This window comes from Pungitius pungitius, chromosome 19 (genome assembly GCF_949316345.1).
Source record: "Pungitius pungitius chromosome 19, fPunPun2.1, whole genome shotgun sequence".
NCBI lineage: Eukaryota > Metazoa > Chordata > Actinopteri > Perciformes > Gasterosteidae > Pungitius > Pungitius pungitius.
The window spans coordinates 4,168,515-4,195,854 of NC_084918.1; the positions used below are offsets into that span (position 1 = coordinate 4,168,515).

At 49.0% G+C, this 27,340-nt stretch overlaps 1 protein-coding gene across 1 annotated transcript in view; it reads right to left on the reverse strand.

Moving 5' to 3' along the window:
• Positions 1 to 560: 560 nt before the first annotated feature.
• malrd1 (MAM and LDL receptor class A domain containing 1) overlaps positions 561 to 27,340 on the reverse strand; it is a 28,531-nt gene continuing 1,751 nt past the window's right edge. The window contains exons 5-33 of the mRNA XM_037456445.2: positions 26,596 to 26,692; positions 25,156 to 25,311; positions 24,737 to 24,883; positions 23,531 to 23,636; positions 22,483 to 22,850; positions 21,959 to 22,398; positions 21,060 to 21,147; positions 20,809 to 20,988; positions 20,568 to 20,724; positions 19,571 to 19,727; positions 19,378 to 19,488; positions 18,586 to 18,799; positions 18,262 to 18,509; positions 16,813 to 17,101; positions 14,696 to 14,941; positions 14,001 to 14,158; positions 10,774 to 10,954; positions 9,407 to 9,535; positions 9,140 to 9,301; positions 7,103 to 7,260; positions 6,076 to 6,277; positions 5,284 to 5,562; positions 5,035 to 5,160; positions 4,161 to 4,227; positions 2,835 to 2,929; positions 2,568 to 2,664; positions 2,412 to 2,472; positions 1,593 to 1,706; positions 561 to 1,495 (exon numbers count right to left, since the gene is read on the reverse strand). Of these exons, the coding sequence (XP_037312342.2) occupies positions 1,412 to 1,495; positions 1,593 to 1,706; positions 2,412 to 2,472; positions 2,568 to 2,664; positions 2,835 to 2,929; positions 4,161 to 4,227; positions 5,035 to 5,160; positions 5,284 to 5,562; positions 6,076 to 6,277; positions 7,103 to 7,260; positions 9,140 to 9,301; positions 9,407 to 9,535; positions 10,774 to 10,954; positions 14,001 to 14,158; positions 14,696 to 14,941; positions 16,813 to 17,101; positions 18,262 to 18,509; positions 18,586 to 18,799; positions 19,378 to 19,488; positions 19,571 to 19,727; positions 20,568 to 20,724; positions 20,809 to 20,988; positions 21,060 to 21,147; positions 21,959 to 22,398; positions 22,483 to 22,850; positions 23,531 to 23,636; positions 24,737 to 24,883; positions 25,156 to 25,311; positions 26,596 to 26,692 (4,917 nt within the window). The 3' untranslated portion in view covers positions 561 to 1,411. The remainder of the gene's footprint in view (positions 1,496 to 1,592; positions 1,707 to 2,411; positions 2,473 to 2,567; positions 2,665 to 2,834; positions 2,930 to 4,160; positions 4,228 to 5,034; positions 5,161 to 5,283; positions 5,563 to 6,075; positions 6,278 to 7,102; positions 7,261 to 9,139; positions 9,302 to 9,406; positions 9,536 to 10,773; positions 10,955 to 14,000; positions 14,159 to 14,695; positions 14,942 to 16,812; positions 17,102 to 18,261; positions 18,510 to 18,585; positions 18,800 to 19,377; positions 19,489 to 19,570; positions 19,728 to 20,567; positions 20,725 to 20,808; positions 20,989 to 21,059; positions 21,148 to 21,958; positions 22,399 to 22,482; positions 22,851 to 23,530; positions 23,637 to 24,736; positions 24,884 to 25,155; positions 25,312 to 26,595; positions 26,693 to 27,340) is intronic.

Sequence of the window (27,340 nt, forward strand, 5' to 3'; positions counted from 1 at the left end):
AGAGGGAAACACTCCCTGTCAGCGGGTGGTGGGATTGTTTGAATGACGGGGGAGGGGGGAGTAGGGGTGGGGGTGGGGGGGGGGGGGGGTAACTATATGAGCAGTGAAAAAAAAATAAAAAATTTCAGCATTGCAGGGAAACGTGATGAAGGCTTAAAGTAGAACAATAGTTGCTGATTTAGGAATAGAGATAAGTGCCGTGGAAGGAGACGCAGGCTTCCATTTCATCCGGGGGGGGGGGGGGGGGGGCATATCAGTGAGCAGACACAGCCACAGTCCGTCTCTGCTTCCTTACTGTTAGCTAAACCCCTGCGTTCGTCCCCCTGTGAGGCCGCCGAGCCTCGTGCTCTTTGGCTTTGTGGGGGGGGCTGTTATTCATCTTGTGTCCCTTTGATAAATCTCCGAGCCAGAATCCATCTATGGACCCACCGGAGGCTCCACGGGGACGAGAGCGAGACGGTTGAATCCCTATAAAGGCTACAAGTAGGCCTCCTATTATTCACATCAAGGCTTCTACTACTTTAACATGTCCAAATATCTTCTAATGGAAATGTCCTTTTATGTCTAATTTCAGTATATTTGATACATAATGGAATCTAAAGGACTTAATGGAGTGTATGTTTGGTTCGACAGTAGGGGACAAAATGTTACTTCACAAGTTTCACAACCCGTCAGTTTGCACAATGTTTCAAAAATCCAAGTAGGAGCTTCAACTTTTAACCCCAAATATTACTGGCTGAGGCAAACTGATGCTCTCTTCAGCACATCTCAGCACACGGAATATGGCCAGAACTTGTAAATCATGCGAGAAAAATGTAAGAGGGAATCTGATGAACGCTCGTCAAATTGAAATCAGACCGGTTTAATTGTTTATGAGCAATCTGCTCATCGCCGGTTGATGCAGAGAGAAGGAGAGAGTTCACAGCTCACACGAAGCAGCTGCAGGGAGGCGACTTGTAACGGGCTTTAATTTGCAAATAAAACAGGGGCAAACTGCTTTATTTGCACTCATCCCTAATGAAGTCAGACCTGCATTTGGAAGCTGCAACGATAGACTGGTTTAAAAGACAGAGACAGAGAGAGAGCTTTTACTTTATATTTTAAACAAAATGTATTATAGGTAGTCATATGGAAAACACAATTGTTAAAAGTCTAAACCCAACAATGATGAGTTATTACACAGAACCTTTAAATTCTATTGTACCAGGTACTGCTATCAATCACATCATTCATTTCCATAACTAATCATTCCAGTCGCCAATCACAATAGATGCTTCCTTGCAACAATACAGCAGCTGAGCTTTCTTCACCCTTTGCATCGTTGCACTTCAAGACAACCTCATCGAGTGTGTGCACACAGCGATCCACCTCGGATCCGCCGCAGTGTCACCGCCGCGAGGTCCGTTGTTTCTCAGGCCTCGGAGCTGTTGGCCTCGGGGGAGGTTTTGTACAGCGGGTTGGTGAAGGACAGCCTGGCGTCTTTACAGGCCGAAACCTGCCGGGGACACGGAGAAGACAAAGATCAAGTCCCCGAATCCTGCGCGGACAATCGGGAGTAAAATGTACACCTTTTTTTTTTTTTTCTTTTTTACCTCCACCTCCCTCCTCCAGGGGTAGACGCTGATAGGAAGCCCCCGACCGTCACCCCCGCTGGTGTCCACTCTGGGACAGGGACAGGCGCCTGGGCCCTGGAGCAGACTGGGGAGCTGAGGGAGAGACAATCACGGACGCTGGCTTAGGATCAGACCCTTAGGCCCTGCTGTGAGGGAGAGCGTTGAAATGCGAATCCATAATCACACCTCCAACCACGGCGAATAATGTGATCATATTCCACAGGTTAAATAACCACGGGTGGGTGGGGGGGGGGGGGGGGGTTTAAAGCTGCCTTGTACACCGACAACACAGATACAGAGGAGGATAAACTCATGTGTGTTGTCCATACTAATCACATGAGGAAGGATCAGGATTTGTGCAGGATAATATTAAAAACAGTATATCAGTAACACGGGGCATCACACTGCATTCTGCTAATGGCGGTTTTTCGGAAATAAAGGACGTGAGCTCCTTCAACCTCTTCACCTGTACAATGTAATCAATCTAAAAGCCTCTTATCGAGTTCTACTTTTGTTCAAAAAGCTGTTAATTTCACCGGTTATTATTGTGTATGTCTCCTGTGTTCGCACTACAGTGTGCGTATACATCACACACACACACAAGCTCAAACGTCCACACCAACCCCGGGATCAATAACCCGAATTCTAAAATACAGATTTGGCAGAATGGTCGCCCTCTGACCTCCTCAAATGTTGGATCCACCCATTGAATCAAAGGGAGGAGAACGACATTTGTGAAGCTGAGAAAACAAACAGAATCCGCTGATGATTGGTCGGACCTTTCTGTTTTTCGCTGACCTTTGCCCTCCAGCTCCACGCCGGGTCAGCCATCACTCCGAAGCGCACCGGGCCGGGCTTCCTGTGGAGGCAGCAAGCAGCAGAACGGTCACGGGTCATCGCATATCGTCATCAACGGGGAGGGGGGGAGTCACGCCTCGGAGGAGCAGCACTCACCCCGGGTGGCATCTCTTCTTGCACAGAGCCAGCGTGCAGACGGCGACGCCGGCCACCAGCAGCAGCAGTCCGACGCCGACGCCGACGTACACAGCGTCTAGCCGAGAGGGGGAGGGGGAGTGGGGGGGGGGGGGGGGTGGGGGGGGTGGAGAGATTTTTGTTTTTTTTATGGACTGCGGAGCGATTAGCGAGGCGTGCAGCAGAGTGGCAGTCAATAAAATACAGGTAGGACAGTTTAATGCAGTGGGGGGGGAGGCGAGCTTTTACCACCCAGCTGTGTGTCTTCGGGCTCGGGCTTCGAGGGGGAGGGAGTCGGTTTCGCCTTCACGTGGCAACGGTTGCCCGTCCACCCGGGGTCACACCTGCCGATCCGATGACATGGAGACAGAGCAGAGACATGGCGATGATGCTGTGGACAAAAGCCCCTTCACATCCTCCTTTGCATAAATGTGAGAATATTTCTTGGAATAAATCACAATATCTTTTTTTCCGATAACCTAATCTCCTTTAAAGCTTGCTTCCACTTACTTCCTGAAGTATCTCTTTGGTGCTGCTTATTGGGAATACTTTAACAAGGTATTGTGGAAAGTACATGATTCCTGATTTCTATTCATTAGGATGCAATTTTACTCTCAAACCATTTGAAAAACACAGCAGACGACTTGACAAATGCTGCAGGATTTCTCTGCTGGACGTCCGGCACCGAAAGACCCACTAATTGAAAGTACTTTGTCCCGTCTGGTGAGCTGCATCTTCTCTGGGAGAGAATAAACAAAAGTTCTTCTGTTCCAGAGTGGAGGCTCCGGTCCAAGTCAACATCTGGTCAGTTTCAGCTTGACTCCTGCGCAACAGGGAGCTTCTAATGCACAACACACATCTGGTCCACGGTCCATTCTCATTCTCAGAGGGGTTCTGGGCACATATTGTGTGACGGTCTGGCCCGGTTCCACACACCTACACACACACACACAATGCTGCCACATCTCCTTTTGTCTAAATTCATCTCTGATCTAATTCATCATTTTGCGTTTCCAGCAATAGGACACCTGCATTGGAGACACAATGAGATGAGTTGTGTGAATCCATCCACATCGGCCGGGGGGAGAAACGCGGATCTTTCACACCCGGTTCAGTGGGGCGGGATGACGTTAGCGGATCCAGCGGCAAGTGTCATAGCGGCATTCTGGCTTTTGGAATGTAACATCTCATTGTGGACATTCCAAGTCGCTGATGCAGACAACTAGATTCATGAGCCAAACCACCCCCCCCACAATATCCGTCCGGAGAGTCGTTGTGGTCCCTCCACTGAGACTGCTGGTGTTTAAATATTGACCAGAAGAGTCCAGCCAGAGATTTCCCCCGGAACCCTCTTGGCTGGTGGGGAAATGGAGGCGGAACCAGCCCGGTTAAGCTGCAGGGGGGATAAGCGGACCCCCACATGCCTCACGGAGCGTGTCTTTTCCAGGGAGAAGGAAACGCGGCTGATGGGATTTCCATGTTTTACGTCTCACAAAGAAAGCTAGAGGACAAGAGGCAGGAGAGGGGACTACGCACTCTGGTGTTTCATCACGCCGCGGTTGAGCTTCTACTTACATGCAAACGGGCCCGTGTTTCTCCACGAGGCAGGGGCCGCGACCCAGGCAGTACCGTGGAGGACAATCTGCAAAGTCACACGTAAAATAACTCATCACTGCCGTATGATCTCATTAGATTAGCTTTCCCCCCCCGCCACAAGCCGTCATCCAATTCTTTCCTCCTCTGACAAGAAGCAGACGTGCACTCAGGCATGTGGCAGCTCTGGTATCAGAACATGAAATCAGTGAGTTATGTTGCCGGGGGGGGGCGCGGGGGGACGGGGGACGCGGGGGCTCGTCCATTAACCTCTGCAGAGAGCTGCGGCGTGTTCATCGTACCACTTAAACAGAGGCTTTCCTTGCATCTTGTACGTCTGATGATTAACAGGTTGTCTGAGGGTTATCGGGGGGGGGGCTGATCGTCATGTTTGAAGCTCTTGAGTCGCGTTTTCACCTCCATCAAGCAGCTCTGGCTTGGCGGGGCGTGCAATTCTAAATAGTGAGGTTTTGGTCTTATTCCTAAAAAAAAATCAACAGAGGCGTTTCAATGGATTTTGGCAGCTCGCAGCAACTACCGAGGTGTGCTTTGAAAAACTGAAAAGCCAGACTGGAAATGCCACGGGAGTCACTGCTCGGGCTGGAAATGAGAAGACTCCAACAAAGCCAAACCCACAAGAGCGTAATGTGGAGAGAGAAGAAAGGTGTGACTTCAATTTAACTGCAAAATGAAAAAAAATCCTACAACACATCAAAGCATTAAATAAATACAATTAGAAAAAGTGGAAACTACATGAACGCCTTAGTAAAAGGAGGATGGAAAGATGGACGGGCTCCATCTCTACAACCGGAGCGCTTCTTCTAACAGCGTGAGGTTTCTTGAAAAAACACGTTACCATGGCAGCTAGATTCGTCGGAGTCAAAAGGCAGACAGTCTGCAGAGGCGTCACAACGCTTCTGAAGTGGGATGCAACCGGGCCAACTTTCACACACCAGTTCCCCCAGCGCACACGGCAGCAGAGCTGGGAAGGGGGGAGGGGGCGGGGGGGTGGGGGGGGGGATGAGAGAGGCCACGTGATTTACCAACAAAACCGACAAACTATTAAAAAAATAAAAAAAAAACACTGTGACACACATGTACTCACGGCAGCGGTTCTCGTCTTCTCCTGCGGGGCAGTCCGGGACGCCGTCGCAGCGCAGCACGGAGGGGAGGCACGTGTCGTTCAGGCACTGGAAATGTGCGGCGGGGCAGCGGCCCTGAGGGGGGAGGGTCCCGGGCACCGCCGTGGGACAGGAGTCTTCGTCGGAGCGGTCGGCGCAGTCCGGCTCCCCGTCGCACCTCCAGCTCCCCGGGATGCACTGATAGGAGTAAAAGCACCGGTACTGGTCCGGCCCGCAGGTCGGAGGCCGGGGAGTCGCGGGTCCTGAGGGGGGGGGGGGGGGGGGGAGAGCACACGCACGCGTAGTTACAGACCTTTAATACCCTCTCATTGATTTTTAGATCACGCGCCGCCAGAAGACACAGAGTGTACACGGCGTTATAAGACCGGAGAGGAAATGCTAACGGGGGGGGGGGGGGGGGGGGGGGTCAGAGTCAAGCGGTTTCGGGGGGCGGGGGGGGGCGCGAAGGGCGAACGCCTGGGTGGCAGTGATGAAACAACACAGTATAAATGTAATTGCTTTTCCCCCCTCCATTGCCCTCCGTCCCATCCCCGAGAGCCGAGTGGATTGATGCGGACCTAAAGGGCAACAGGCTCCATTTACAAACTGCACTCACTCGGCTCCACGCGGTTTACGTGGAACGGGAGCAGAGGAGCACGGGAGTGAGGGAAATGGGAGGAAAGGGGAAAATTGTTGGAAATTGCATGGAGAAATGAGCACGGGGGACAAGAAATGAGAAAAAGCCCAAATGGACGAGCAAAAAGCGACCCTTTTACCTTCTGCGGTGCACTCTGCGGTGTAGGAGATGTCGTCCAAGGCGATGTCCGTCCACACGTCTCCGCCCGCCTCCGCCTGGAACGTCACTCTGAAAGGTCCCGGGTTGGACAGGAGGACATTTGCGTACGTCCACTGGTTACCATGGTTCCCGGTTGCTGCCCACATCAGCAGACTGGTGCCACTGGGACCAACGGTGTAGACCTGGGGATGTTTACGGTGACGTGAAGTTACATCTCAGCCTCAATTTGAAAGGTTTCAATTGGACCATTCATGCTACATGGCACTTTTTAAAATTGTTCAAGAAATTATGAATAAATGAATCCGTTGCGGAGCATCGCATTTGATTTGAATTCAACTTCGGTTCACGTTGGATACCATTTGAATCCTTCTCAGATTCCTTCTGTGTTCCAACTGTTCCCTTGAGGTTGTGCAGCTTTCTTCTGCGACGCCCCGAAAGATTCGGAACAAACGCAAAACAAAGAATTTCTGTTTTCAGAAAAAAGGGTTTTATTGTTAGATATTTATTTTATAGTTCTTGTACTTGTTTTAAGATTTTTACCATCCAACTTGTTTTTATTTCTCGTATATCTAGTCTGTATCGTGTCCTACGTGTCATTTCTGGCATTGTTTTCAGGGCACTTAGTACCCAATAATTGTTTTTTGAAAATTTGTTTTGTTGTCCGGAAATTAACACCGTTAAGAAAGAAAGCTAAAAAAGACATGAAAAGATGGGAATAATGATGTTGTTTGTGAGATGACACACTTTGACGGATTATTTCCTGGCAGGGCAACTTTCATTCCTTCCTGTGGGTATCAGGTGATTGACAGTAAGCACAGTTTAATGTTTAATGTTAATGTAAGTTGGAGGTGCGGCAAAATGAAAAAGACAACCCTGTCAAAGCCTAATTAAGCCTTCAGGTCGACTGCGACGGATCATTACCACGAATGACAGCTTGGTGCCCGACACAAACAAACGCACAAAAGGACTTTGAATTATTTATGGAAATGTGGCTCAGATGAATTCACCTTCAGCGTTCCCATCCTGTCTGAGCCGTGCATGTAGAACCAGAAGCGCAGGTCACATCGGCCGATGCTGGCTGGAAATGGATTCCTGGTCGTCACCTTGGCGACGTCCCCCTCCCTCTGATTGGCTGTGTGTATGTACAGGAAGTTCCCACCGCCGCCTTTGGAGAAGAATACAGGACGCATGAGATGCACGTTGAACATTTAACGGCAGGGTCCAGGTGCAGGCAACAAAAAAAAAAAAGAAAAGAAAAATCCAATAACGTTCGCCAGTGGATTCCAATATATGCGAGATTTGGACAGAAGACGGAAGTCGTGCTGTTGAGAAATGGCCGGGCTCGAAAGATGAGGCCAGAACAAGATGGGAGTTTCCCCACCAGTTGAAGGGATTCAAGACCACCAAAAAAAAAAAAAAGACCCGCCGACAGCCCTGGATTTACTCTCCACTGACTCCAGAAAAAAGAAACAGTGTGAATCGACCAAGCCAAAGAAAGACATGTTGTGTCCACATGTTGAGTCATGTGCACCTCTGGCATCGTCTCCCTCTCTCTCTCTCTCTCTCTCTCCCTCTCTCTCTCTCTCTCTCTCCCCCCCGGTGTGTCGCAGACGGCCGGCTTTATTGATCCGTTCTGTCCCGAGATCGTAAATCCAGCTCGATAAACCCAAACGGCCCATCAGAAAAAGGTGTGGAGTCGGCAACTCGCCCCACAGACAATACGAGGAGGCGTTGGGACTGAAGGAGCCGCTTGTTTGTTAATAAAGAAAAAAAACACAGCTGTTACAATATTATATGACCCCGACTTTTCCCCTTTTCTGGTCACTGAAGGAATCTGACTGCTTGTTTTGGGCTGTCAGTTTGATTGCTATAGCTCTTTTAAGCTGTTTTATTGACTTATTTGATGCATTCAGGTGACTCCTGCATTTCTTCTCTTCTGTATTTTTCTTTATTATCTGTCCATGTCAAGCAAACTGAACACCGTTTCCCTCAAACAAACTGCAAAAGCTGTGAAAAGATTTTACATTGTGCTCCTCGCTTTCTTCTCCTTATGAAGGTCACCGTAGCAACCACAGCAGTAACTTCCACAAGCCTTAAAAAGCAGCAGCATCAACACCAAAAAAAGGAAAAACTGAAAGCCAAGATACAAAACAATTAATTTTTGAAGACAAACTCCAAAGAACATGGAAATGAAGGTTTACTTTGCGGTGTATTGATGAGTGTAAATGTAACCTAAACACCATTGAGGATTAATTTGCATTTAATCAGTAACAAAAATCCTGTATTGACACAGCAGCATCAACACAACGAGATAAACAACCAGTCCAATACTACTAAGCTGACATTGGACGTATGATTACAATTTGCCCTGCTTCATCGTTCCTGTCGGACTGTTGTTTCACAGCTGTCAGGTTGTCATTACAACAGCGTCGCTCCGAGAGCTGAAAACATGGAGGGTGTGAGGAGGACCAAGAGGTTGTTTGTTCTTAATTTTGATTTAAAAAAATTATATTACAAATCCTTCGAAACAGGACGGAAAGTAAACACAGTGCAGTGACTTTGGAACATGAGCAGCGTCCTCAGAGCGTACTTCAAGCCGCGTGTTTTGGCAGGTGCTCATCCAGCCGTGACGGAGAGGTCAAAGGTTAGAAAAAACTCAAACTCTGCGTGGGTCAAAGTTAGTTGTGAAGCTGTGAGAAAAACCTGAAGGCAGAATCCTGCACTGCGGCGAGATTCAGAAAAACTAAATGACAACTAAGTTTCAATTAAAGTAAAGATGTTGCACCTTTGCGTCATGTCACATGTCACATGTCAGCATCAGTATTGAGACACACGAAACCTCGCAGAGACGCCTCAGGGCCTTAAAGGGGAGGCTCATTCAGTGACCTGAACCACAAGGTCATCATGGTGACCATGAGGACGGAAGGCCCCCGACATCCGAGAAACAATGTTTCCCCATGTTAGAAACATGCTTTTGTTGCGTGTTAAGTGATGGACAAACGGTGTGTCCCGTGGTTTAGAGACACAGGGGTGGTGGTACTAACCGGGGCTGTGGTCCGCCTGAGGCCCGGCTCCCGGCGTCTGCGTCCTGTAGCCGATGGTCCAGTCAAAGTCATCGTCGGCGTCCTGAGAGAGCCGGCAGGCGTCCTCCCACCGCTTCTCACCCGCGTTGAAATCGCAGGCGCCGGGCAGGTCGAAGACGCGCTCTGCGAGAAGAAGACGTGGGCGGGTGAGACGGGGGCGGGTGAGACGGGGCGGGTGAGACGGCCCCCGGCTCCGAGTCGCGGTTCACTCCGACTCGTCCTGCTCACCGCAGTCCGTCTCGTCGGATCCGTCGGCGCAGTCGGCCTTGTGGTCGCACACGAGGCGGGACTCCAGGCAGCGGCCACTGCGACACACAAAGTCTGTGACTGCCGGGCAGCTGTGTGGCTCAGCCACATCTGGGGAAACACACAAACGCACATAGACATCACCACTGTTCACATCTTCTTTAGGACCGACACACACTCCAGACAGGAAACTATAGCCGGCTTTTTCTACTTTTAGATCAATCAAATCCAGCTTCACGGGGGGGGGGGGGGGGGGGCTACGAACAACTGTGTCTTATTAAAACGTTCTGTTCCCTGCACCGAAGGACCCGACGGGCGGAGGAGAGAGACGGTAAACAAAAGGAGACTGAAGGCCTGTCAGGAGAATCAAAGCCTCCTCAGCAGAGGGGGAGGAGATCAGGTGGAGACAGCACACACACACACACACACACATACTTTCCTTATATATGTTCATTTTGGCAATAATTCAACTTAATAATTCCAGGAGGCTGGTGAAAAAATGACTGCTTCGGTGGAGTCTGGTAGCTCTGTGCAGCACATTTAACAGCGGTATCAATTAGCTTTTTTTTTTTTGACGATAAGTGGGGTAAAAATGACTGTTGCGTGACTAGCGTCTAGTAGCTTGAAAGAGCACATTAATTGTGAAATTACGTACGCAGACCAATTGGGATAATTATTTCCAATCCCTGCTGATTTCATCCCTGAAAGCGCGGTAACCAGGAAAGTGTTTCGGGTCTCTGCTGCGTCAGACAAACACACCTGTGACGCCGATCGTGACCTTCTACCTAAAACCAACTGCGAGATGTTTCGAGGACGTTCTCTCTGTGTGTCAATTCACAGGTAACTAAGTAATCTTCAAAGAGATGTTTGAAGAAAATCACCTGTGTTTATTACAAAAGTTAGAAATAGCTAAATTAACATTCGAAAGATGCAGTAAAATGAGCGACGAGCTCAATGTGCTCTGAACACACACAGCGCGTGCAGACGTTGGCTGGAGGGCGACTGATTACTCTGCCAGGAGGCGAGATGTTTGGCTTCACACACACTTTCCACTCAACGAAATGTAGACGTTTCCCCATCTCCGCTGCCCACTTTTGTGCTTTCAATAGCTCACACACACACACACACACACACACATACACACACACACAGACTCACACATGGATGAAAGTGGTGCAGGGAATTGTTACAAAGGGGACTCACAAAGCAGAGAGAAGGCAGGAGGCTATCAGCACTTTCCCCTTTCAGCACGGCGTTGTATGGCGGGCAGGTGGGTTATTGCTCGGCATCCACTGTTACAGGTGTGACACAGGTGTGTGTGTGTGTGTGTGCCGGCTCGTGTCACGTACTCGGCGCGCAGTCTTCGAAGCGCAGGTCGTCCAGGGCGGCTCCTCCGCTCACGTCGCTGGATCGGATCCCCTCGAATATCACCTGGAAGTTCCTCAGCTTCCTCAGGGGGATCTCGGCCCGGTTCCACTCGTCCCCCTGGTGCCCCGTCTTGTTCCACGCTTCCCACAGACGGCTCTGCGTCTGAGGGGAGGAAAAAGGGGGAATATGTTTCTGGTCATCGTTTTCATTCTAATAACTTCGAAAAATGAATTTGGGGGAAACGCTAAATCATTAAAGTGCGATTAGCGTAACTTTAGTAGAAGAAGAAGCCGTGCGGGTGGATCCTTCTCGTGCCACACATGGGACATATTAAGAGACTCTGTAAGTCCTCCCTGTCTGTTCCCATGGCGCAGAGCAGACACTAAATCACGAGCCGTGCGGCTTTGAACCGGAGAACGTGACTTTGAGGGCTTTGAGAAAGCACATTGTTGCGAGCCAGTATCTTTTTTTTTTTTTTATGTGGTGTCGAGAGCCTGAAGGAGACTTACGCCAAGTCACGTCACATCTGAGATGCTCTGATATGACACAAACAGTAGAGGAACTCCAATGGATGGGCCAGGCTTTTTTTCTTCTTCACTTTATTCATCTCTGAACTCAGCCGACTTCTAGAAGAGACGGGCGTCCGAACCAAAACCAAAGAACCCTCGGATTTAGCTCCCACGATCCGACGCAAACCCCCTCTCTTTATCCTCTTAAACCCTGCCGGCCCATACGCAAAAGCAACGCGGTGCAGGACAAATAGAAAGTAAAAAAAAAAAAAAAGCATAATAATTATTATACAGCATCCCTCACGTCTTAATGAAAGGTGACTGGAGGACAGTGTGACGACGAAAGGTCTCATACTTTTTGGAACATTTCAGGTGAACCCGAACCAAAGTTTATATTTCAAAATGACACAAGAAGACGCTAACCAGTGATCACTCGAGGTGGCGAGGCGTGGCCACAGGCCGGAGCGCGCTGGGAAGGGACTTACTGGAGAGCAGAGGACGAGCGATGTCAACGTCCTCTCCCCGCTCGCTGAAGGAGAACCACTCGAGCGCCTCACAGGCTCGCCGTTGTAATTGGACAGGACCGTTGAGAGACTTCACACACACGGGGGGGGGGGGGGGGAAGCAGTTGCCCGGTAAGTACAATCGCCTCACTCTGTTCCGTCTGCACACCGAAGCCTGCCGAGTCATTACCATAACCGCTTGTTTTCTTCGATGAACCTTTCAAAAGACGGATCTCATTGTATTTACACACCAAGTGTGTGTGTGTGTGTTGGGGCAGCCTTTCTGACCCATAAATATATATATATAATGTTGTAAATTACAGCACACAGCAATAATCCGCTTGTGCTAACGTCTTTGAACCTTGTAGGTCACACATGCACTTCATATAATTGATGTGCTACGGGAGACTGGAGGGAGGTACAGCTGAGCCGAGACGTTGGGTCTCTCTCACTAACAGAGATCAGGCGACACACACACACACACACCTCAGCGTGTAGCATCATGTGAACCTCTGAACCTCAGGCTCTTCTCTGTGTGCGAGTGATTCCAGCGCCTCATCTTGTGCAGTGCTAACCTTCTTTAAAAGGCCAAATTTGTCATTTTGCAGGTGAACGTGATGTAGAACAGTCCACGTGCATTCACACCCGTCTGTCTCTCACAGAGACGCGTCGTCAATCACACGGCCCGCCGGGCTCGACTGAGAAACACCTCATCTCATGAGATCCTCTCTGCACCCGACCTTCAATCAACCCTATACAGTAGTACCGTGGTCGTATGAGTATAATAATTCAATTCAAAACAACAACCAAAACGTTTACCATCTACATCCAGAGGTGTAGATTGAGTTTACAAGCAGTTTATCAAAGACTTGGCTTGAATATTTTCTTATTGTGGATATTCTAAATTATAGCCATGCTTTTTTTTATCAGTTCTTTCTTTGATCACAATGAACCCTCCTTAAGCGAATCACTTCAAAACTCTTCCATGAAGGAGAACAGCGGAATTTAAGCTTGAAATATTGATATTTAATCAAATCCCCTTTAATGTTTTTAGAGGAATTTTGAATGAGACATAAACAGCTCTGACCCCAATTTCTGTGCAGAAATACAGTTTCCAAAGAGGTGGAAAAAACGTAAATGCATAAATTTCAGAGACAAAATAAGCCAAGAATGGGTAAAGTTGGGGCTAAAGAGAAAAAATAATAAAATAAAAAAATCGCCATGAAACAGTTCAGGGTTCAGAAACAGAAAAACATTTTCAGCTGAGCATTGTATATTTAAATATTCAAACTCCCTTAAGATAAAACCTCATTGCTGTTTGGGAGTTTTATGTGGGATTTTTGGACAAGAACAACAAAAATATCATTGTGGACAGCAACGATTTCAAATGTCCTCACTTTGAACTGCAAGTCATGCAGTTTGGTTTGGCTTTTTCCAGCATTGCTGTGATGAACCACTACTTGCTCCTTAATGCAAGAGAATAAGAAAACAATGGCATCATCAGCTCTGTTGCCTCGATCACTTGGCAGCTCCACATGAGACGGTATCGGGTTTTTTTTCACGAGTAATGTTATGCAAATTCTGCAGCGTGGGACACGACATCTTGCTGTTTGAAGAAATAACTGAATAAATGGTTTGCATGACAATTTGCCGACTCGTTTTCAAATCGATTTCTGCAGCGCAGACGAGGGCACACGGGCAAGAGTTATGTGTTATGAAGTTTGAACCCAAAATCAATCTACTCCGGCGCAACTGCTGCACCTCCTCCACCTTCGCTCGTACCTGGCGAAGCTAGAGGTTTGGACGACGCAGTAAATCACGGCCCCCGAATATCGAGCAGAAACCTTAATCAAGGACCAACCGTGCATGCACAAACCGCATGGCTGCATGCCAAACAAACAAGACGCCTTGAAGCCAGGCCGGGGCTGGGTTCGGGTCGGGGGAGGGCGGTGGGGGGGGGGGGGGGGGGGTGGGTTGTCCACAAAGAGAGATTGACAGCCGCAGCTCGCTTTTTTATCAGATCAGTGACACCTCTAGACAGCAGCGCTGATGTGACACATTACCCGCCGTCGTTATTATGATTTAATACCGTCTGGCTTCGCTAACACCAACCGGTTGGTTTTAAGAACGTCCCGTGAGGTGGAGATCAGAGAGATCGGCCATTTTCCTATCACTCTTCTGCAGGTGGGTTTTTACCTTGATCAGCAGGCGGATCGTTCCCGAGGCCTTGCGGGAAATGTAGTACCAGAAGGAGAGCTTGCAGCTGGCGCTCGACTCCTTCCAGACGGAGCTCCTGATGTGAGCCTTGTCGCCTTTGAGTCCCACCGGTGTCGCTTCCAGGAAGACGAAATGACCTAGAGGAGAGGGAAGAGGGGTGAAGGGCAGCAGGAGAGGGACAACAATGTATAACCTTCTGTGTGGGAGCAGCACCTGCAGCTGGGGACAAATTACAGCCCAGTAAGAGAGAAGGGGGTCGCGGGGGAGCAAACGCTGCACATCTGCTTTTATCGAGGAGCATTCTTTGGCACCTCGAGACCGCTGTGAAAGCTTTACCACTTTTCCACTTTCAGAAACTTGCACCGGAGCAGAATCGACCTTAAGGTGATTGGGGGAAGCGTCTCCATAACCTGTGTGTACATCCGGTGTTTATATTTATTCATGTGCGTGGCTATTTACCGTCTACACTGTAAACCGGATTTATAGCCCAGGACACCCCTGCATCCATCAGCCCTTAAAGGCCCACCTGCTGTACGTTGGTTTGGTCATGAATTAAAAACCCTGCAGAGCAACCGCAGCATGTCAGGTTCAAGTCTCATTGCGTCTGATTGTAAAAAACCACTCAGGCGTCAAGGGTCAAGTCAATTATAGAATGGAAACAGTGAAACACGTACCACTTTCATCCATCAACGTGTGGTCATACGGAGGCCGAATGCCTTTCACCGACCCCGTCCCCAGCGTCCAATCGAAGCTGTCGGCCAGGGAGCTCGTCCAGCCACAGCGGCCGCTCTCGAAGGAGCAAGAAGTCCCACAATCCTTTTCGTCGGTGCCGTCGCCGCAGTCGTCCGTGAAGTCGCAGCTCTGCGCCGGAGCGAAGCACCGGCCGTTTTCACAAGGCAGCGAGCCGGAAGGACAGGAGCCTGGAAGCAGGACATCGGATACAGCTCAGACCGACGTGCTTCCTATTAAGGACATTTAATGAGTATTGTTAACCGCTTTTTATTGTACAGAGTACAGACTCGTGAGGAGAGAAATACGTATGTTCATCTTCTTCAACTGCAGCCTGTTGGCTTAGCTTAGTATAAACACTTGAGAGAAGTCAACTCGTGAGTGGGGAGCTTAAGGAGACGAGGACGCAAGGGGGGGACGAATCAGCGTGTCACGGGGGGTGGCCGTGCTGCAGGAGGCTGTAAAACGGCTTCTCCAAGCATTCCAGCGGGGGGTCGGCGCTCAGCTTTGGGCAGCGTTTGAAATGATGAGATGGGTCCTGAGATGAGGCGTGATGAAGAGGGGAGAGGTCCCTCTCAGTAAAGGAGAGGAAGGGGCAGAAGTCCCTCCCAATCCTTTGTTTGACTGCAGTAAGCGTCTCGACGGGTGACTCTTTGGCTCTGCGCGGCTGTGTGTCACGTGACACACTCGTGAAACTCGTGCGAAAAAAGGCACGCCGTGCAGGAGGGGGGGGTGCCAATGAGGCGTTAACGAATGACCGCCGTGAGCGCGGAGGACATCTTTCCATTTGTCTCGGAGTGACTCGAAAGCATTGTCTCATTACCTTCACCGTTCAGTGGGAGAAGGTTTGTGCCGCAGCGCGGTTCATCAAAGCCGGCCGGCGCTCTCTGGCAGAGGACTGATTGTTCTTTCATTTTTTTGACCGTGCAGTTGTTCCAGTAGTCTCTCAGTGTGCCGACAGCTACACTGTTCTCAGCTTTCATTCTATAATTTCGTCGAAGCCGCGGAAAGGGGGCGACGCGTGTGTCCGTCGTTCGATAGGTGACAGTGACTGGAGCGGGCGGGAGAAAAGGCCCCTAAGGCGTTTCCCTTCATAATTACAGTTCCTGCTGTCTTTGGTCTCATCAGTGTGCTGCTGCTGCTCCACTGGCTCGCCCCCCCCCCCCCCCCCCCCCCCCCCGACCTTCAAGCAACGCTACTCTCACTCAGACTCGCATCCTCTTCCTTTCCATCCCGCATTTATTCGCTCGGATTTTACGTGAAAAGCTCACTGAAAGTTACCCTGTCATGTTTTTTCTTTTTTTAAAAAGACCGACTGCCCTTTCTCCCCTCGCAGTATTTCTTCTTTCTGGTATTTCTCAACATTGTTGTTCTATAAAATCCCTACGACAGACAAAAAAGTGATTTACTGCTGTGGGATCCTTAAGCTATATATTTGGTAAAGGGTCACAAACAACCGTTCACCTACACGGTCTTTATCAAGTGTTTGACACGTTCCAGCAAAGAACCAACATCAAAACGCTGCTCGACACAGAAATACCCCTCGAGCATCTCTTTGACTGGTGGAGGCTTCACGCAGAGCGAGAGAGAGAAATATCAATAAACAACATGAAAGCACCATGAGCCCGCACATCTCAGCGAGGTCGCCCTACCTCAGAGCTCCGGTGTGACTGATTAATATGCTGACTCTGCAAAACGTCGGCACGTATACTGACAAATGCAAAGAGACGACGGGACGGGGACAGAGAAGGAGACGGCCGTATGTAAAGAAATAATCCGGTTGTCCAGCTTATCTCGTGCAGACTCCTGCAGAGGCTTCACAACAAAGCCAGTAAAATGGCAAGGAATCAGCTCTCGCTCATCTACCTCTTAAAGAATGTACAAACTACGAACAGATGAGGAGGCCCCAAGAGATAAAAGGGCTTGCTTGAAGGGCTTGATTGAAATCACCAATTTATTTTTAAAGTGGTGGATGAAAACCCCTGATGACGATGTCAAAGATATTAGTCCCCCACTAGAGCTTATCATGCACAGACCAACGGAGACAAAGCAGCGTGCCGACCTGCAGGAGGCGCAGGAGTGTTGTCCTCTGCTCTGGCCGAGGAGGCCAGCAGACACCCGGCAGAGAAGGTGATGTCGTCCACGCAGATGTCGCCCTTCGCGCTGCGGCCCACTTTGCCCTCGAACACCACCCGGAAGTCCCTGTCGTGGCTCAGCGGGACCTCCCTCATCTGCCAGTAGTTGCCCTGGTCTCCCGTCAGGTTCCACAAGAGACGGAGGCGCCCTTCGCTTCGGCCGAACACGCTGAGGGTCCCGATGCCGTCTCCGGACATGTGGAAATAGAAACGCATCTGGACCAAAGGATGGGAGATTAGAAATGAATGAAATGATGAGACTTTCCACAGTACGAAGATTACGTGAAAGCTGGTTTATGCGGATGCATTTTTGAAGAAATGCATGCCATCAAAATGTTGCAAAGAGGCATATTGGACGTTGTTATTGACCACTACATAGACACACTCTGACATGGCTGTCTTTTAGGAAACTAAAAGGACGGCCATTGAAATCTAATTAGGTTCTAATTATGTTCATTAAAGATGTCTCTGTCCATCACACAGAACGGAGACAGCGAGACTACACCGTACACCTCTGGAGGGAGATTGCCCTTGCTCCTTGTCTCCTTCTCACTCCTCCCCTGCACAGCCCTCCCTTCAGTTTAATTGGGGCCTTTTTTTTTTTTTTTTTATTTCCAGCAGCTCCAGCGCGACTGATTGACAGGCGAGAAGTGGAACTAAGACGAACCCGACGTGCAGAGGGAGAAGCCGAGGAGTCAATCAGAGCGCCGGGCAGAGGGGTTCAGTCTGTACGCTGAGCTCAAACATCTACTGCAGGTAGACACGGAAGCGCCATCGGCTCTTCTCGTTTATTCCCAGAGCGTCCAGACTAAACAAATGTGATAACAATATTACACTTTTAGGGGGAATATATATTTTGGTGAAATAACGTTGGTCAGTTTGACCTTTTTGTTATTTATTACTCAAGTTATCTTCTGAATTGCATCTATTAAAGTTGATTTCAACAGTTTTTCTGCTGCTTCTTCAGTTCTAACTTAATAGCCCATGAATAAATAATATTAAAAAATGCAGTATCCTCAGTGTATAGTTAAAACCTACCGCACAGAGGACAATGGGAACTTTTTTGCCTTTAAAATACGTCAAACTTTCGCATTAGCTCCACAGAATAGATGTTAGCATTCATGTCAGGGAGTGCTAATATTTTATTTATTTATTTATTACAACTTTTCCGCTGATTATATTTTTCTCATTTCATTAAATTAGTTTATTTGAATATATTATTAAATATCTATTGCGGAACCTTTGTTCCTCAGGGAGCACCAATGCATCAATACACTGATCTTCCAGTAGTTAAGCCCAAAATATTGGACTCGTGCTAACTACTATTCCTGCTATTCACAGAATAAAGTACAAGTCCTGGTCCTCTCGGACCTCACCTTGCAGCGCGAGCTCCTGCGGCTCAGCAGGGGTCCCGAGATGCGGGCGGCGTCTCCGGCCGCCTGCGGGAAGGAGCTCTCCAGGTAGAGGTAGTGGCCCGAGGGGTCCCTCAGGGTGTGGTCACTCGTCGGCCCGGTGCCCACCGTGGGCGTGCTGCCCGCTTTGATCAGCCAATCGAAGTCGTCACTCGAGCTCTGGCGCCAGGAGCAGAGGTCGAACTCGAAGCTGCAGCGCCCGGCGAAGCCGACTGAAAGACAGCGGCGGGACGTTTCAGCCGTGCGTCAAATAAAAACCCGTCAGACACCAGAGAGGAGGGGCCTCACTGCAGATGTTGGCGTCCTCGTCCGAGTCGTCCCCGCAGTGGTCGATGAAGTCGCACAGGTTGTCCTGAGGGATGCAGCGGCCGTTGGCGCAGGCGTACTGCTCAGGTGTGCACGGCCGGTCCGGAGGAAGCGGCGGGGAGCAGCGCTCGAAGCCGACGTCGTCTATCACCAGGTCGCCCATGTAGCTGATCCCTCGCTTCGCCCTGAACACCACCTGACACGGAGGGGGGGGGCAACGACAAGTGAGCTCTTCGGCTCAGTCGTGACGCACATAATGCACACATAATCGGGGGACTCAGGGCCCGACAAAAGGTTAACGTGCAATCAGTTCGAATGCGCTAAAGGGCTCTAAGACACAGGAAACATGGCCTTAAATAACCTCAGGAGACACCACGAAGGTTCTGCACCCGTGATCACTGTGACGCTCACACGTTGAGTTCAATTAGACTCGATCAATGCACCGATGGTCCGGTCTGAGCACACCGTTTAGATGTCGCTACCACAAAGTGTCGTTAATATGGCATGTCTACGATGGTGAAAGTGATAATTACACTTGAATTGTGTCGAGGCTAATTCCTATTTCATGCATATCGCAACATGCAAAAATAATGTTATGAAGAAGAGTTGCTAATGAATAATTGTCAAGTGTCCTAGAGGCATTCTTTCACAAAATTAAATATATACCAACCGGTACTAGAGCGAGACAGGCATTTGAAGCACTATTATCAACTTGAAAATAGGAATCACTCATTTGTATCCGACACATTTAAAAGTAACTAACAATTTACAGACCTGCACGTTGTTCGATAATCCCAAAAACGCTTCCCCTCGTCTCCATTTGTTGCCCTGGTTACCAGTCTGAGACCAAACCTCGTGAGTGACGTTCTCATACTTCAACAGCACCTGCGGGACATGGTGAGAATAACGAGTCATGCGACGCCGACAGTTATTCTCCCGATGGGTGCGCCATTTCCACCCGTCTTACGTGCAGCGACCCCACTGTGAATCCGCTCATGTGGTACCAAAAGACCAGCGTGCACTGCGGCCCAGTGGAGGAGATGGCAGGGGTCTGGAGGTCAGTGGTCTGACCGTAGCCGCCGTTTGAACTGTCCGCGCACATGTACCAGCCCTCCGCTCCGCCCCTGTGAGACGAGAAGCAACATCAGGACCACGTCGCCCAAAACTGTGAGTTCGACTGGATTAACGTCAACGTCAACTTCGAGTCATTGTTTGGGCTTTGGTTGTTGTCTCTTTTTTTTTGTTGATGCGGCTTGATTCGACTGCGTTTCACTCGTGACCTTTGGATGGAGAGCACGTCAAAGGCGTTGCAGGAGCGAGGAAGGAGAGATTCAGCTTAAAGAGCCTGAGGGAAAGAAATGTCTGACATCTATTGTTCAAAAGGGGGCCAACTTCTGCTCACACAGGACGATCGGTTCACAGTACTTTCAGCTTTTAATAGAGTAAAAAGTCAATATCTTTTATATATATATCTCATCTGTACTTTTTGCTTGTCTATTGATTGCTTGACTATTCAGTCTGCTCAGTGGTTAGTTAGCTCTTCGGCAACAGTTGATCATTTTGGGCATATTTTATTCTTTTGTTTTCATCATCCATTCATTTTTTCCGTAATATTTTTCTGCCCACAAACTGTCTCAAAATAGTCAAACAAAAGGCCCATAATAATAACAAAGCACGTAAGGTTGCATTTTAAAACCGCTTGTTTCACCCCACCACAAGTCCAAAATATTTGTATCTGTGTTAGTATGATTTAATAGTTTTAAAATTGACTCTTGATTTCAGATAAATTGCTGAATCAGCGTTTACGGTGCTACCGTCCCGTTAATAGTTTTGGGGGCTCTCACAGGGTGTGGTCACATACAGGACGGTGGTACCGTCCCGTTAATAGTTTTGGGGGGTCTCACAGGGTGTGGTCACAGACAGGACGGTGCTACTGTCCCATTAATAGTTTTGGGGGGTCTCACAGGGTGTGGTCATATACAGGACGGTGGTACTGCTCTCCATCGTGAATGCTCTCCCCTTGGTCAGGTGACCAGCGGAACGCGTGCATCGGGACCAAAGAGGAGTCGCCGCTGTTCCAGCCACAAGTATCGCCGCCTTCAAAATCGCACCGTTCCTTCACTGGAGAAAGAGAGAAAAGAAGTGAGTCAGGCGGGGGGGGGAGGGGGGGACCTGAAAACATTGAACGTTAAATATTAAATTCACCACAGCTTTCCTCGTCCGAGCCGTCGGAGCAGTCCCGCCGGAAGTCGCACACTTTGCCGTCGGCGACGCACTCCCCGTGGGCCCCGCACGCGAACTCTCCGTCGGGGCAGCTGTGCGGCTGAAGCGTGGGGGCCGGCGTGGTCACGGCGGGCGTCGTGGCGTTGGCCGCCGGGAGCTCTCCTGGATCAAAGAGCGGGTTCGGAAAAAACGGAAAAAAGACGTGGCGCCGAAGAGTCGGAATGTTCCTTTACCGTCGTACGGGTCGCAGTGCAGGAAGGAAAGGTCGTCGATGGCGATGTCCCCATTGAAATCATCTCCCACTGTGCCTTCTATCAAAATCTGACAGAGAGGGCGAAAAGAGACACAAGACAACATCCGTTAAAAATGTGAGACTGTTTGTTCATCCAGCTGTATGCATATTAATGGCCTATTTAATAATTAACAGTGGTTGCTTTTTGATTCTAATAACGTTCAGCTGTTTGAGTGTTTACCAGTGAGAGTTGCTACCTACACTACATTTTAAGTCTCCTCAGCAGCCTTCCAATGCAACATGTGATTAGCTGAAGTTGCATCAACGGGAAAATACTTCATATAGAACGGAGCGAGTCGGGTTGTACCGCTAAAATGAATAATGAGTGGTTACCCTCATTAGACGTGGTTACACTCGTGAAATCTCAAATGCACATTCAGACGGAGTGAGTTGCTACAATGAACTCTCCCGACATCCAATGGTAATACTTCGGATCGTTTCTGTGGCAGTGCACTGCTGCGGGAGCCGATAAGCCGGGCCTGACTCTGAATGAAATTAGTGTCTCTTCTGCAGTCAGTCATCTTCACTTACAGGAGTTTTCAATGGCATAAGGGAGAAAAAAAGCCTTTAACTGCCTGTCACGTTATGCTCATCATGTCATTATTAATGACAGCAGATCATCCATCATGGAGGGATCAATGTGGAGTAGTGAAGCTGTTATATACTGTACACCATCGTGCAAAGCCGTGGTGCACTCGCTGTCGCTCATGTCTACATGTCTGTCTTTGATTAAACAGGGGAAGAGTATTCTTTTTGAATGAGGTTAAACTCCACCAATCCCCACGGATTAAAAAGATGCTGCATTCCCCATCTGGGATCAGCTCCTGGAGCATGAGATACCTGGAAAGGCCGAGCGCTGGAAAGGTAGAGAGTCTTCCTGTGCCAAAGGTCTCCTTGCGCTCCATACCGCACCCACAGCATGTGGCCGCGGCCCGAAGCGGCGGTCCTGAGGTGCACCGCCAAGCAGAACACGTGGGAGCCGTGCATGTGGTAATGGAAGCGGAACGCGCAGCGGGGGCCGGCCGCGCTCCCGCCGCGCCGCTGGGTGGGCTGGAAGAGCCCGCTCAGCAGCACGGCGGTGTCCTTGAACTCCTGCGGCGCGGAGGACTCGATGTACAGGTAGTGGCCGAGGCCGGTGCCCAGCGTGTGGTCCTTCAGGGGCCCCGTGTTGATGGTGGGAGTCGGGCCCCGGGCGCGGGTCCAGTCGAACACGTCGCCGCCGCCGCGCTCCTGCCTCCAGCCGCACAGCCCGCGTTCGAAGTCGCACTGCAGCGCCGCGGCTGCGGGGAGCAAGACGTTCGGTCACGTTAAGCACAAGATTAAGAGAGAGAGAGAGAGAGAGAGAGAGAGAGACACACACTCACAACAGCCCTCCTCGTCGGATCCATCCCCGCAGTCATCCACCAGGTCGCAGAGCTGCGAGTGCTCCACGCACGCCCTGGTGCGCGCGCAGTGGAAGTGCGTGTGCGCCGGGCACTCCGCCGCCGCGGGGGGCATGGAGCAGTTCTCGAAGGCGACGTCATCCAGGGCGGAGACCCCGCTGAACACGCCCAGGCTGATCTTGGCCAGCGCGATGTGGAAGGGCTGCGTGATGCGGCCCAGCTGCACGGTGACCCGGTTCCAGCGGGTCCCCTGGTCGTACAAGGTCCGCCACAGGACAGTTTTGTTTTGGACGTCGTTCGTTACAAGGTACATGTCCGCAGCCCCCACGGACATACCCGAGTTATAATGCCTGGAGGAGGTGAGGGGGAGATGGGAGGTAAAACTATAGATTCCTCTCGTTACGATGCACATGCTTACAGGATATTATACATGGGAGCTTGTGATAACTATGCAGAAAGAAAATGAAACGTATAAACCTCTAGCTGTTCTCTGCCGAGAATAAATTCTGTTATAAACTTTTAGGAGCCACAGGGCCGTCAACACGTGTGTGTCTTCGCATTGTGTTATAAATAAGAGATGCAGAGAGAGCTGAGACAAGGAAAAAAAGAGCCTCAAATTCCAGGTGGATCCACATATTCTGGTTATGATGAAGAAACAGCTCCATAGAGTAAAGAGGGAGGACGCTGGATCCTCACCAGAAACTCATGGTACGCCTGTATTTTTTATTTTTTGAACTACTTTTTTTGACTTATTTTCCATGACATTTTTTCACCTTAAATATTTTTAAATTTTTTCTTCTATTACTTTTTTAGACACAAGGTATTTTGACTGTTTTTCAAAGAATTTTTTGACCTTACATATTTCTTTTTTAAAACCTTTTAAAACCTTTTGTTACTTTTCTTTTCAAACATACAGTATATATATTTTGGACTGATTTGGAAAAAAGGGAAGAGAAACGGAAAAGGCTTCCAGGTGGATCTACAGATCCTGGTTTTGATAAACAGATGTTAAAGACGCTGTGATCCTCACCAGAACGTGAGGGTGCACCCGGAAGCAGATTGTTTGAACCACGGCCCCCTCAGAACCGCCGTTGGATGAAGACTGCTGCTGTTCTTCAAAATAAACATGAAGTGTCCTGCAATCATTGAGACAATTATCACCATTCAAACCACATCAGCGTCTACTTCACTGCGCACGCCGACACGTTGCAGCCAACAACTTGTTCCGCCAGGCGGTGAATTACCTTTTGAAAAAACTGAAGCTGGTTGCAGACAGACCATTGGACTTTGCTAATCCCTTTTTTTTTTTTGTTAGGCCGGCAGAATGCTCAATTTCATCCTCTCAGATATGTCTCACCCTCCGGGGCTTCAAGTGCATCGCGTCGTGCGACGAGTGTATTCAGACCAACGCGATATAACAGGCCCTGTCCTGTCGACTGCCGTCGCCATGCCAACAACGCCTCGGTGAGGACGGCAGCGCGGCTCGTTTCGTCAAGAGCCAGTCGGCGAGCTCACTAATGGGCCGCCGTGTGCAGCGGCGTGCGAGCTGCGGGGGCCATTTGAGTTCACGCAGCCCGTCGAGCCAATGCTGGCTTTACATTATACTCAATATTTCTTTGACGTCAATCTACGTTTGTAAAATCAAATGGTCGGATCAGTGTGTTGTTGTGGCACAGTGCATTCTGCTCAATGGTTCACACAAGATGAGCTTGTGGTTCGTTAAAGTTTTTCTTGGCTCCTATTGTGAGCCCAACTGCCAAGTAAACCCAGCTTGATCACCACCAAAGACCTGCAGATGGTTTTGAATCTGTGAAAAGTCACAGTCATATTCCTAAAACCGCCACAGATCGGCTCTACAGCCGAGTCACACATCTAAATCCAACAGAGTGTCTATTCACAACTTGTCACTTAAAAAAAACAGCATGTTATCGAGTTTAGAACTAGAGTCCCCGTTAGATCCATAAGGGCTGCATAACAGCTCCATGTTTTCTGGATGTGAGATGTGATGAGAATGAATATAGAGTCAAAAGTTGTGGGGCATGAAACTGTGAAAACCACTAAAAGTATTGTGTATTCCAGCGAATGACTGGACTCTTAATATGCAGAATGCGTGCAGCATGTGTTGCTTTCTATTATTCAAAACACACAGACTAAGACTTGTATCTTTCCTTGAAATGATCCCTATATGATATTATATTTCGGCAGTAATTTCTGTGTCTGCGTTTGCTTTCCGTACCCTCGGTGCTGTTTGTCGAGTGGTCCAGGGGGGGCGGGTGGGAGTCCGAAGGCACCTCCGCGGAGCCGCCCCTGACCCAGTCGAAGCCGTCGCCGAGGGTGAGCTCGTACCAGCCGCAGGAACCGCCCTCGAAGTCGCACGCCGAGGCTGGAGGAGTGGAGGGGGGGGAAGGCGATTTAAATCAAGCGAGAGACCGACCGCTCGAAAAGAATCTTTTAGGACTCCCGGGGTCAACTTTTGATCCCAAGGTCAAAAATAAAGTGCTCTCATATTCGTCTCGGGTTTTCTATACGACAGCTACGACGTCTCACCGACAAAAACCACAAAGCGCCGCGCACGTCTTTTAACACCGGCTTGTAGCAAACACGCAGACAGGATGTGGGTTATTTCAATGGGTCACTGTGCCACAGGACTCTTACGGCAGTGGGCCTCGTCCTCTCCCTGGGGACAGTGTGGCGTGAAGTCGCACACTTTGCTCTCCTCGATGCACTCGCCGCTGCCGCAGGCGAACCACAAGGGCGGACAGACCTCCGGTGGAGGAGGAGGAGGAGGAGGAGGAGGAGGTGTGATGCTTTCTGCAACAGGAACAAAAAAATAAAAATAGAGATGAATACAATCTATGTTATTATAGAGTTCAGTTGCGCTTTGATTACCAAACAAATCAGATGTCGACCCGTGAAAGATTAGGCTCTCTATCTACTCATGCAAGGCCTTTCATATCCGATCCATTGACTCCTTTGAGTTGTGTGAGAGGTTGTGAGGTTTTTTTTCCTCGACCAGGTCACCATCTGCTTCGATTCATCACGGATCTACTCCGTTGTCCGAGTCTTTGTTCACAGCAGAGGCATCGGGGAGAATTAAGGAGCGTGGCGTGTTTCTTAAAGGCACAGGAGAGACAAGATTCTTTCTGAGAATATAAATCAGGGCACACGAAAGGGCAGCCGTGAAAAATGACATGGTGGCGAGCTCATTCCCAAAACATGCACGAACACTCACACGTGCAAAGTGTGATTTGTGATAACGGGGTGTTAACGAGGTGTTTAACGACAATTTACATGAATTCATTTTATTGATTTAGTTTGTTATTAATTTCTCCCCCACATCTATTCAATAAAAAGCCAATAATTAACGCTGACAATTATATCATGTGATTGTCCACTTAATCTGATTCAATGTTGTGAATCCATAACTCAACAAATGCAGCACACGTGTTGGCTATGCAATAGATAGGGGAAAAAATTAATGGTACATAAAGGACCCTAAAAAGTGACTATTATGAAATTAGTAATATTAGAGCCACATTTTAAAGCAACATCCTTGGATTCCTTCCCACACATGTCACTGACTCCACAGATGTGTCACATGTGTAGTCACTAAGGGTTATCGAGTGTTTGGTCGCATAGTGCGGTTGGTTTAGGATCTCTAGTGCAGCTCCACTACCTGTCACACTCCCGCTACCCACAAAAAACCAACTCATGTATTTCAGACAGAGGGCATCCTGCGTGAGATAAATAATAGCAGCCATAGTTTGTAAAAAGGCAAGGTGGTGCTTTATTAAAGTCCACAGCCAGGGTGTTGAGCGGTATCATGTTCATCATCGCAGAGCGGCATGCAGCATACTGCGATGAGACATAAAATAAACCCGCACACCGTGGCACTGACTGCCCGATGTTCAGTGCGGGGAAATGTGCATAGTCAGCACTATTTTAATGACTCAGTCATTTTGTCATGAGCCCCATCCATCCAGCGTCGTTCCCCGTTATTAGTTTTCAAAACTGGTTTCTTGCGGCCTGTTGAAGTGTGGCGATATTTAAGGAATTGAAAGTTTGGATTTGTCCCGTGTGTGTGGTGAAAGGTACCGGGCACGGTCACACAGCCGGGGCTGAAGGACACGTCATCGATGGCCAGCACTTCTGAGGCTTCGCTGTCAGCTGAAAGTTGCCCACGAATCGCCACCTGTTGGATACACATAAATCCTCTTTGGATTACTTTAAACCTCTCTGTTTGTCTGTGTGCAGCCACGCTGGTGTGCACATTAAGGAAGTGTGTGACTTAGTGCCTTTGCATGCAGCATGTGATATACATGTGTGTGCTGACACAACCGAACCAACTATACAGTCTATAGAGCTATGGCCACATTCAATTCTATGACAATCCCCCTGTTGATGTCCCAATGTTACAGTATATAGTTATGGATATCTAATGTATTCTGACTGTCACAGTGCCATTAACATCAAAGCTGCACTGATCAAAGTCCACACAACAGCTTTATCTAAACTACTGGAGTTTTATAACCCATCATTTATGACTGATCTGAAAAAATAGTGGGTTGTGTCATCATGGGGGATGGCAAATGACAATTTTCATTGGTCACAATTGTCAGCTGGTGTTTGTTTCCTAATGACTGTACTGTGAGGCTATATAAGCTATGTGTATTTATATATACATACATAGGAAAGGTACAGTTTATATCTCACATCGTGTGATATGAAGCAACATAAAATAATGATGTCCCATGTTCACATTTCTTTTGGAACTATTTAGTCTTTGAGCTGAGATAAGAAGCAGAATACCATAATAGTCGTCATATGTACATTTTCCATT